The sequence below is a fragment of the Callithrix jacchus genome, chromosome 14 (genome assembly GCF_049354715.1).
Source record: "Callithrix jacchus isolate 240 chromosome 14, calJac240_pri, whole genome shotgun sequence".
In the NCBI taxonomy this organism is placed as follows: Eukaryota; Metazoa; Chordata; class Mammalia; order Primates; family Cebidae; genus Callithrix; species Callithrix jacchus.
Window position 1 is genome coordinate 83,674,339 of NC_133515.1, and position 12,443 is coordinate 83,686,781.

The 12,443-nt window shown below is 40.8% G+C and overlaps 1 protein-coding gene across 13 annotated transcripts in view; it reads left to right on the top strand.

Moving 5' to 3' along the window:
• The window catches only part of LCLAT1 (lysocardiolipin acyltransferase 1), a 185,657-nt gene extending 176,754 nt beyond the window's left edge, over positions 1-8,903 (top strand). For all 13 annotated transcript variants that reach the window (XR_013526133.1, XR_013526132.1, XM_008980920.5 and 10 more), the window contains one exon: positions 4,749-8,903. Coding sequence is in view for 11 of the 13 variants with exons in the window: in XM_008980920.5 (XP_008979168.1) it covers positions 4,749-5,251 (503 nt within the window). In the remaining 2 variants the exon portion in view is untranslated. The remainder of the gene's footprint in view (positions 1-4,748) is intronic.
• Positions 8,904-12,443: the final 3,540 nt, after the last annotated feature.

Below are 12,443 nucleotides of genomic sequence, written 5' to 3' on the forward strand. Positions count from 1 at the left end.
AAAGAATAATATTTATTTTTATGGAATCTTGATGTGAGACTGTGCATCATAAGATCTCAGTATTTACAAAATGTGTTTAAATTTTCTTGCCACTAGCTAAGTTATCAGATTTTTATAAATTTTTGTGGTTACTAACACCTTTAAAATATTTTCGAGTGTCAAATGGGTCTGTGAGAAACACGCTCACCCATCCAAACCCAAAGAATGGACTTAGAGGCATGAAGAACAGCGAAAGTGAGACTTTTAATAGCGGTCTTGTAAGATCGGGTGTCTGGTGGACAGGTACACCCAGAGTAGCTATAGCTGATAATTTATCTCCAAGCACACAAGTCCCTCCCTCAGTTCCTCAGTGGTTGAGTACTATGGGGTTACAGTCTTGACATCGCCTAAGTTTCATTATCCCCCTTATAAGGTTATACCCTGGACCACTTAAGTTTCAATTTCCCAGTAATGAAACTTTCTTCCTTTTATAGGCTAACCCCTCCTTTACTTTCTGTTCGCTTATTGTGACCCTCTAGGTGCATGAGCCATGTGGTTTGTTAACGTTCATAGGCTGGATGCCAGTACTTAGATTTATCATGCCTTAAAATGGACCATTTAAAATGTTTTCTCACAGGCAAACCCTTTCCCCCTTCACCATGAGATTGTTATAATTCTTTCAGCACCAAGATTTAATAGAACCCAGGTTGAAAAAATCATACCATGGAACAAGTCATAGAAATTGTAATAGGTGCTAACATCCAGGAACTTACTGTGTGCCAAGTACAGTGCAAAGAGCTCACTGTACATTAGCTTACCAAATTGTTAACACAACTCAATGGAGAGAGCATTTTAATTATCTTCTATATTTTTAGATGAGAAGATAGCCAACCATATAAATATTGGTCACCTACTCATTTCTGGAGCCTTTTTAAATGGAGGGCATTATGCTAGATGCTAGATCTCAAAAAAATCAAAGACATGGTCTTTGCCCTTAAGGTACTTGAGCATCTAGTAAGGACACAGGATAGCAACCAAGTACCCAGATGAGGTTATCAGTGCATGTGCTTTAAGCATTCAAAGCGGGGAGGCCACTTTGGGCCTTGGTACTTGAACAAGCTTCTTCTTAGAACCCTTAGCATTTGAACTAGACATCGAAGGGAGTTGAGATGAGATACTTCAGGAAAAAAGGCTAAATATTTGAAGCAGAAGGAATATTTTTGGCAATTTTGTGAAACGTTTGTTTCAGTATTTGTGTTGAGTAGAAAAGTTAGGAGGTTTCTAATTGGCATTCTCAAGGCCTAGGTGAACAGTGCTGTGGACAGTGGTGTGGAGACAGTATTGAAATGTAATTTCCCCCTACTGTGTTGGTGTCAGTGGACTCTAGGAGCTAAAGTTAGTGAAAAAGGGTACAGCCTAGTAAACAGCCTTTATTGAGAATTTTTATGTATCAGATCCTGTTTTGTACATTTTTACATACCTTATTTAAGCTTCACAACAGCCTTCCCAGGTCATTTATAGATACAGGAACTAAGTAAGCCACAGAGAGATTGAGTAACTCAGCAAGAGGCAGAGCCAGGATCTGAACCCAGGCAGTCTGCATCCACAGCCCTTCACAGCCCTCCACACTCAGTTCTGTCATAAATCTAGAATCTTTCATCAAAGAAAATTTCTGTCAGTGGTGCCATCAAACTTGCTATTTCTGTACTGAACTTTATAATCCCAGACACACATGCGACACACACACACACACACACACACACACACACTATAGATTGTCAAGAGGAAGGAAGAAAGAGGAGCATTCTTCTCACAATTTTGATACCAATTTGTAAAAACAGATGACTGTATTTGATCTGTAAGCATTAGGAACCACCTGTATGAGAAAAGCTAGGACATGTGAATGAGCTTTTCCTAAGATTTTAATACTGAATGTGACAATTGTGTAGAATGACTGAGTAGAAAGATAGAAGGAGCTACATGGGGAAAGGAAATTGGTCAAGGCTGTTGCAAAAGGTGATATTGGTGAAAGACCTGTAATTCTGACTGAGGAGAGAAGTCTTTGGGCAGGAGGTAGAAGCAGAAGTATTTCTTCTAATCATGCAGAGGAGTTTTGAAAGGACATGAAATGTGAACATAGTTCTGAATCTGGCTAATTGGCAGACAGGTTACAGGAGGTAAAGACATCTTATTTGCCTCTAAGTGAGAAAAAGAAAAGGGTGAGTGGCATTGAGATAAGGCAACTAAAACAAGGATTATGGTTGTGGTTGGCGGACAGAAATGAATGGCCTCTGAGGCCTGCAGATGGAGAGTGCTCTACATATTAAACTGGCTTGTACTGTCTAGTCAAGGATGAGTTTCATCGCTTATGAAGATAAACAAAAGATTGATTTTTTTTTAATGCAAGTGAGTTAAAGATGAGACATATTAATATCTTCAGGAATGTATCATACTCAGTTTGTCAGCAATAGAATAGGATCTTCTTTTTTGGATGCTTGATCAGACAGCCCACCTTTCAGCATGTAAATTCCCACTATGGCATACAAGGTACAGGGTCAGCCAGCCTTTCCTCAAATGGTAAATCCGTCACCTCTTGATAGCTCAGTCACAAAGCTTTTCCCATGGGCTTCTAACTACTGGCCCAATTCTCTCTAGAACCAAGCGGGTCTGGCCTAGTCTGTCTTCAGATTCATCTCCACTGAAGCTTTCTTCAAGGAGCCTTTCATTTACACTTCCTCTCCCCACTATGAACAATACACAGCACTTCTGACTCCTGAAGGACTGTCCTTTCAACTTTGAGTCTAAGCCTGTTGATGTAGCATTTCCATTTATAAAGTAGCTCTCATTAAGTGATTATTTTATAATTCAGTGATGAAATCAAATTGAAGCCTGGTTCTTACCCTAAAGTAAATCACAGAGTAGTGGAGACTGACAAACATTTGCAGAAAACTTGAAGAATTTGTTTTTAAAAAGTGAATACAACCTAATCTGTTCAGTGGAAAGGTTAAATGTGGCATAAGGTGGGAGAGTTGCTTCATATCTTTATTACTGCTATTGAGGTAAAATTTAAAGAGTGAAATGTGAATGTACAATCTGGTTATTCTGACATATGTAAGCATCATGTAATCCACACCTGAATCTAGAATGTCGCCCCAAAAATTTCCTTATGCCCCTTCTCATTTCCCACCCCACAGGCAATGACTGTTCTGATATCTTATCAGCACAGATTTGTTTTGTCTCCTTCATATGATTCAGTAAGTAATCAAAGTCCTCATCAGAAGTATGGAAGAAAGTAACATTCAGAGACTTTGAACCAATAAGCTGTACGCCCTTGGGCAAGATACCAAACTTCTCGGCCTCATATACAGAGTTGGATTAAATGACCCCCAGGGTCCCTTACAGATCCAACACTCGACCTGCATTTCTAATCTCTATGTCCCCACCCTCTACTTGGTTCCCTGAGCCAAAAACAGACCTAGATTCATTCCTCCCTGCTCCCTCCTCTTCATTCTCCCACATCCAGTTCACCACTGTACAGTATCGTGTCACACATCTTTTTTGGCCCCTACGTCCTCTCCATGTCTTGCCTGCTGTATTGCAGTAGCCATCAAACTGCTCTATCCCTTTTGCCCCTGATCCTCCAAACCATTCGGGTCACTGCCCCCAAAGAGTAATCTTTGCGGAAATGAAATATATGGGTCCCTTCTGTCTGAAACCCTTAAGTGGTTTTCCACTAATTAAGATGTTTCTCTGCCACCTACAGAATTAAGTTTAAATTCTGAAGAACATGAAGGCTTTGGACCACCTGGTTCCTGCCTACTTTAGTGCTCCCATCCCCACTGTGCTTTTCTGCGGGGACATTCACTCTGCCACTACCCCACCTCGTTCCTCTCCTTTACTGACCCCTCATGTGTTCCTATAAAGTCTATTTAGGCCTTTATGTGTGCGCCTGTCTCCCCGGTTATGTTGAGAACATCTTGAGTGAGGTTTGGAACCACGTCTTTCTTGACTGTCTGCAGCACCTAGCAATCTGACTGACTGCTAAAAACACTTACCCCCAAAGTTAAATTCAGGATGAAAGGATACAGGATCAGGGTCTTACTTGGAGTTCAAGTTTATTTATCTATTTGTTTTTTAAGACTAGGTCTCACTGTATTGCCCAGGCTGAACTGCTGGGCAAAAGTGATTCCCCCATCTCAGCCTCCCGAGTACCTGGGCTATAGGCGTGTGCCCCGTGCCTGGCTCAAGTTGATGTTCTTAAAAACAAAAACATATATGGAAGTTTTCACATGTTTCTCACCACCTAAGTTTAATTGTAAGTTTTTCTTTTCAGTAGTTATCGTGGTAACATTGGGTTAAAGGTGAGAAAATCTGTTTTTATTTGGAGAGATGGCTATATTAATAGGATATATCAAAACTGTGAATTCTGTTGATATTTAAGGAGCTAGTCCTGTAATGTTTAATTCCCATCTCAAGTTTGAGTTAATGTGCTTAGTAATTTTAGAATGGCAGATTACTGTTTCTGCAAATCAAGATATTTTCTTTCTAAAGATTTTTGTGGTAATTAACAAGCAGGAAATAAAACTAAAGATGACTGGTAAATATTGACCCAGGTGCCCAGGAACACCAGTATCTCTGACCCTTGCTTGTTCATTGTGGTTCACGTTGTCCTGATTTCTCGGTTTCTGGTGCTGCCCTGCAGTGTGAATCAGCATTCTCACCCAAATTGATCCCTGCTTAGTCTATGTTTTTATCTTTTCAAAACCTAGGTAAGAACCTTGATGCTATCCATGATATCACTGTGGCGTATCCTCACAACATTCCTCAGTCAGAGAAGCACCTCCTCCAAGGAGACTTTCCCACGGAAATCCACTTTCACGTCCGCCGGTATCCAATAGACACCCTCCCCACATCCAAGGAGGACCTTCAACTCTGGTGCCACAAGCGGTGGGAAGAGAAAGAAGAGAGGCTGCGTTCCTTCTATCAAGGGGAGAAGAATTTTTGTTTTACCAGACAGAGTCTCATTCCACCTTGCAAGTCTGAACTCAGGGTCCTTGTGGTCAAGTTGCTGTCTATACTGTATTGGACCCTGTTCAGCCTTGCAATGTGCCTGCTCATATATTTGTACAGTCTTGTTCGGTGGTATTTTATAGTTACTATCATAATCTTCGTGCTGCAGGAGAGAATATTTGGTGGACTGGAGATCATAGAACTTGCATGTTACCGATTTTTACACAAACAGCCACATTTAAATTTAAAGAAAAATGAGTAAGATTATAAGGTTTACCATGTAAAAACCTAGGGCATATTTTGGAAATGTTCTAAACCTTTGTAAGCTCAGATGCATTTTTGCATGACTATGTCGAATATTTCTTACTGCCATCATTATTTGTTAAAGATATTTTGCACTGAGTTTTGTGGGGAAAATATTGCTACAATTTTTCTTAAATCTCTGAATGTAATTTCGATACTGTGTACATAGCACGGGGTAATCAGGGTGAAATAACTTGGGCTAGAATATTATTAAACAATCTTCAGGCTTTTAGCAGACAAGGAACACACATATTTTTCTTAAAGGCCCAATCCTAACAGACTCCCCATACCAGAGGCAGATCTGAAACTCATGAACAATGGCCAGATCACATGCTGTTATTGGACTGCCCGGGTTATCTCACTGAGGTCAAGTGTTCCTCCAGGTACCCAGGCAGGTGGTGCCCAGGCTCCATCCCTTGGCACACTTCTTCCTGCGCCAGACAAACCCATCTCATCCTTAAGATCAGAGACCAGAGAACTCCCTTGTCATGAAACTGATCAAGCATTTTGACAGGAAGCCCTTCATTATTCATAACATCATGTGCTGACCAAGATGTCAGAAGACCAGCTGTGCCCTTTTCTCTCGTGGAAGATAAAACCTGGACTCAGGGAGCAACCACAGGCTCTCCACTTTGAAACTTGGTTTGAATTTTAAAAGATAGGAAGTAATATGGTTGAAGTTCCTTTCTCACATTCAGTATTGCATGCTTAGTGCTGGTTTCCTTACATTTTGGCAGGTGTAGCTTTTTCTGTTAAAAATGGTATACATGAAGTCACATACTTTTATAAAGGAACACTTAGAACATTCTGTTATTCCAGTCAGAAACTGTCTTTTGAAATATTTCTTTACAACCTACCAAAAAAGGAAGGTTGTTTTTTCTACATGTGCATGGGTATCTAACATCTACCATTAAAACAGCAGATGGCTTGCAGACAGGGTGGTAATGGTTTATCCTAAATTATTCAACCCCTTGGAGCCTTGACAAATATTACTTTTAAAATCAAAGTAAAAACACAAAAATTAATCCTTAATGATAGCAAGGGATCTCTTTAGTTTTAGCCTTCCTCTTTCAATAGTAGTATCTCGACCCACTTGTGACCAATTGTTTGCCCAAATATTCTTGTCATTTGGACTCAGTGGAAAATCCAGCGCACCAACAAGCACCAGTGTCCTTCTGAGGCAAAAGAAAAGTGTTGTCATTTTCATTCTGTTGGCGCTCTACACTCTTTGGTTTTTTTTTTTTTTTTGTCATGTGAGAGGGATGCTGGTCAGAGCTGCAGAAAATAGGCAATTAGCAGTCTTAAGCTTTTAGCAAAACTGTCAGTTTTACTTCTGCATTGAACCAGCCTCAGAAGCTACTTACTGCTTTATACTGTGAGGTATGAAGGCCTTCTCAATAATCGCATCTGCATTGCCATGATAAGTAAACACATCATGACCTGAACTTATCAAGCAGATTCTCTGAGAAAGCACCGGTTGAGGCTGAACACTGTTAACACATCATTTTTATTGGAAGAGTATTAACTGCTGCCTCTTCTGAAACACACCAATCCATATTCAGCTGTTCCCTTTCTAAAGCTGTTTCTAATCCTCTGGGAGCTACTAATTAGTTATTATGCACATCTGCTCCAGACCCAGCTATTTAACTTCATGGTTTTAAGGCTTGTTTTCTTCTTAAACAAAAAAAACAAAAACAAAAACAAAAAACACCTTTTTTTGTTATTTCCCTTTAATAAAAGAGTTTTCTAATTTATGTTTCTCTAAGATTTCCTTTGGTTGTATTTGGAAACACAAATATTTTAATAGCCAGGATTGCATTTGTGCTGGGTAAAACAGGAGAGCTGTGCTTTCTACCCCAGCGTTGGTAATGGAGCCCGTCTGCCCTTCCTACAGTCATGAGACTCCTTGTTCGAGGTAACAACATTTAATTGCATGTCCTCTTTAACTGAAACCTTTAGAAGGGAAAAACCTTCGTTTTTTAAAATTTTGTTCCTTTTCATCATAGAAAACATGTTTAAGATAAAATACAAGCTTGATTTTACCTACCCCAAATTCATAAAGTGCATTTAGTGCTGTACAGCTAAAGCACTAAACTTAGGGATACAGACACTGTACCCGGTTTTTAAGAATTAGAGATAGTAATTCCAAAAATAATGAAGTCCTTTTTTTTTTTTTTTGCAATAAGGCTCTCTTAAAAAATGTCATTATTTGTGTTTTCCTATACATTCATCTGTGTGAAAGCATTTTTCTTCTCTGATTTAAAAAAAAATTAAAGAACTATACAGTTAATGGTCTGGGACTTGGTACTACTTAGAATTAATGCTAATGTGTCAAGAAGAAATTAATTTAGCTTCAATAATTGGCCTCAGGAATTGTCCCTTCCACACTTGCCCACTTCACCGCACCAGAGCCAGAGCAGCTGCTTGTCTGCAGCAAGACACAGTTCCTGTGTTCGTAGTTTCAGTCCTTTCTTGGTAAGCTCAATGGACTTTGAAATGTTTACAGTGCTGTATGTCCAGTTGCTAAATGTACCATTCTGAACGGTGTTAAAGCGAGTGTAGTTTATTTATGACAGGAACCATGCTACTTGAAATACGAACTTAGAAGGAGGGGCACTGATTAGGTAACAAGTTCTTACACCAGACTTCCTTCATGAAACAAGCCAAAATAATGCTAAAATTCATTAGAAGAACTTGGTAAAAGACTGAAATAAATGTTAGAAAAAGCCCATAATTTAAGACTCCTATAAAATCCTTCCTTGTTATATGCTATTAAAACTCAGATTCAAGGGAAATAACAGCTTCCACTTGAGTCACTTTGAAACTAGTTAATTCAACAGCACCGTGTTAGAAATCATTTATTGGTAGCCAAGACTGAACTCTCCAGAAACATTTGTTTCACCCGGACTTCAAACTAGACCCCTGACTATGATGCCCCTGTGTCCTTTTTTCTATAAAGACTCCAACGGAGGGAGCCTGTTGGTGTTAAATTGTTTACATTTCTTTATACAAATAATGTGCTTTCAGTGCCTTAGTTACAGCTCCCTTTCTTTTTCTTGTTCCAAGGATTCTGTAGTATGTAGTGTGTTTCTTAGGGAAAGTCTTTTGCTACTGAGAGGGAAATGTTCTCTACACAGTGGACACTGTAGCAGGTAAACACTAACATATGAAGGAGTGAGCTTCATGCTGAGGTAGTGGTTGCCTTGGAGCTGTTTTTTTTTTTTTTTTTTTTTTGAGACGGAGTTTCGCTCTTGTTACCCAGGCTGGAGTGCAATGGCGTGATCTCAGCTCACCGCAACCTCCGCCTCCTGGGTTCAGGCAATTCTCCTGCCTCAGCCTCCTGAGTAGCTGGAATTACACGCACGCGCCACCATGGTTTTGCTACCTGATAAGCTTCAGATTAGATATAGCCCTAAAGTTATCCTGTACCTACATTAGATTTTTATTTCAGAAGAGAAACTTGGTTTTAGTAATTCATTTTTTAAGATTATGTGCAAAACACCAAGTTTTAAAAATAACTCACAGAATGGCCTTAGCTTTCAATGTCCGATGGTATATTTGTGAGTTGTGTTACCTGTAATATACATCCCAGAATAAAGGAGTGAATTAAATAGTTTGTACGTGTTTTATTTCTGTTTTGGCAAGAATGACGAAACCTGCAGGTTAAGGTGCTGCTTTTTTCCTCAGTGTCCTGCATTGCAGTGTGTAGTGTTAAGGAAAAGCTGGCTAGTTAGGTCTCTTTTTCCCACAGATGTCAAGAAAAGTGGCCTAATCAAGAAAACAATGTACTGCCTCCATAATTGAAAAAGTCCAGGTGCCACAATTGAATTCAGGGTTCAACGAATGTCATCAGAACTTGATTTTCCTCCCTCTCACAGCCTTGCTATTGAGAAGTTTGGTTGTTCCACAAATGTGAGATCTTATATAAATACCACCATCACCAACTCTTAGCTAAGATAAATGGGACTCTGTGCCCCGAGCCTTCACCTCACATTAGGGAGTATATAACTATGAAAGCAAATCTTGGACCAAAATCTGACAAATGGGTAAAAATGTGCTTAGCAAACAGACAAACACAAGAGAAACATGGAGCCTCTTGTAATGGGGCCTTCTGCAATGCCCCACTCTGTCTTCTCAAGTGAGCACTTTGTGTGATAGATTCATGTGGAGGGGAGCCCACGATATTGTTCTCTGGGAATGGGGAATGCAGGACCAGAAGAGCACAGACCGGCCCCAAGAACGCCAGTCCCATAGCCTGGAGCATTGGGCTTGTGGAACTCCTGCCCTCCGTTTAAGCAAAAGGAGGCGGAGGGCTTTGTTTCTCACCACCCATCTACCTTCAGCATTACTCGTTTCACTGATAAATTATATAAAGGCTTAATTCCTCTAGCAATTCCAGCTAGTGTGTCCTGGGATGGACATAAGACACTATTCCGCACATATATAGTACACTCTTCATACTGAAATGCTTTTAAAGTAAATGACTAAGAGACAGCTTGTGCTGTCCTTGGCTTGATTTGCAGGATCCATGTGGGATGGCATGGTGCCTGCAGCCACTTCAGCCCTGCATCCTTTCAGGTTCAAGTCCAGTGGGAGCGAACAAGAGAGACTGCTGCCCCAGTGGCGCAACAACAACCCTCTATGGGGTTTCAGTGCTCATTCCTGAACCAGTCAATTGCCCAGATACATGACATGTGTTACACCCCTGGGTTACTTGTGGAGCCTGTTGAGTAACCTGGACTACATGGATCGGGGAGGGATGAGTTTTTTAAGACAAAAATTCAACACTTGTTATTAAGAACAGGATGAACTGATGCTGGATGGCCAAATGACCACAAATGTCCACCTCAACTATCAAACTCCCCAACCTCCCAGTGTGGAGGGAGGCTGGAGCAAGTGTGATTTCCTGTGCAATGAGAGGCATCAAGAGGCTGGGCAGCCTTGTCCATCCACACCAGGGAATATTTGGGAACCTGAGGGTTCTCCATAGCAGTGTCTGGACAATCTCATCAATTATTTGCCCATCAGAATGATTCAGTCATTGCCTCCACACAGATTTGTATCAAGGGCATTTCCTTATGGGAAGTTTCTGAAGTGTAAATACTACAGCTCTAACGATTCCTGTTGGCAGAGGCAGTTCACATTCTCCCAACGCTGCAGGTTCAGAATCTTGCAATGTTCCTCCTTCCTGGACACTCAAGCTGTCACCACCACCCATATCTCCCTCACCAGGGCAGTCCTTCTTTGTGTTCTGCACACAACTATTGCATGAGAGCTGGGCAGGTCTGGCAACATCCCATCAGTTTCCTGCTCCCACAGTCTCCCCACGCCAGTCATGGTGCACTGGACTCATTCCTTGATTGTACTGCAACACCAGTTTTATCGTGGAGCTTCCCTTCTTGTAATTCAGTGCTTCCTACCAACTGTTGGACAGTCCCGACTCCTCTGCCTCCCCCGGGTCCTCTAGTCCAGCCTTAACCTTGTTCTAAGGCATTTTCTCCTGAGTGAAACTTCTCATACCCGCACAACTGGTTGCTCAAACCTCCTCATGTCTCCTAGCCCTTTCCCAACTTTGTACACATTTCTCATTTGTGAAACGTGCTTCCTTAACCAGCCCGAGTCTAGTTGAATCCCATTTTTTCTCTGAAGCTTATCCTGATCAATCTAGCTTGAAATGTCCTCCTACCATGGGTGATACTTCTCTGTAGCTCTCACTTGACTGGTTATAAGCTGTCTTATGTTACAGTTATTTTTCAGTTTTATCATCATCGTTGGAGTATAAGCTTCTGGAAAGCCTAGATAAGGGTATCTAATATTTCACTTATCCCAGTGTTCAGCCCAGCCATTCTTTTTGCACAATGTATTCTTAATGGTGACTGCTTAAAGTCATTCATAAAGCATCCGGTTCTAAATGAAAGCTGGGTACAGCAGTTTACAAATTTAAATTTTTTTTTTTAAATAATCAAAGGTCCACCCTTGTAATCTCAGCACTGTGGAAGGCCAAGGTGGGCGATCACCTGAGGTCAGGAGTTCTAGACCAGCCTGGCCAACATGGTGAAATCTCATCTCTACTAAAAATACAAAAATTGACTGGGCATGGTGGTGGGCGCCTGTAATCCAAAGCTACTCAGGAGGCTGAGGCAGGAGAATTGCTTGAATCCAGGAAGTGGAGGTTTCAGTGAGCCAAGATTGCGCCATGGCACTCCAGCCTGGGCAACACAGCAAGACACTGTCTCAAAAATAATAATAATTATTATTGAAGTGCAAGCCCATCTACTTCTGGAAAATAGATTTTTTGACAAAATTATTTTTGATGATGTGATTCACCAAAATATTAGTATCTGAACTCTTAGAAAAGTGGTCTCAACATGTGTGCCCTCAAGAAGCCTTGCTCAGGTGATTTCGCCATGCCCTCTTCTACACTTAAACCAAGAAGAACTTGCCGAGGTCTAATGTAATCATTACGCATTTACCCTTGTCCCACGATCCCACTTCTAAGAACCTAGTCCAACGATACACTGGCGAAAACAAACAAAACTCCACAGCCCTCTCCTAAGAATGCTGGAAACAACCTAAACATCTGGTGGGGAACTGACTGGACAGTTCATACGACTGAGTTCAGAGGCATGAGGACCATCTACAGATACTGACGGGAGAATTATCTCCAAAATATTACTTGGAAAAGGTGGAAAACAATGTGGAGAGTTATGCTACCTTTCATCTGAGAAGGTAAGGCCATACAGACATACACACATATATCAGAAAGTAAAAATCATTAAAAAATCTAAAGAAAACTGGCTACTATCTTATCTGTTCCCATGTTCATAACAGTATTATTCACAAGAGAAGAGCCAAAAGGAGTTAGCAACACAAATGCCCATCAGCGGATGAATGGACAAACACAATGTGGTGTGTAGACACACACACACACACACACACACACGCTGGAATATTACTCAACCCTTAAAAACAGAGAACTGTTATTTGTGATGGGGATGAACCTGCAGATATTATACTAAGTGAAATAAGTCAGTCACCAAAAAACAAGACAATACCAACTTTGGGGTATATTTGTTAAGAGTGAAAATGGAAACTCACCTGCCTAATAGTCTGGTAAGCACTACATAAGCTTAATGGTTTTATTACTTACG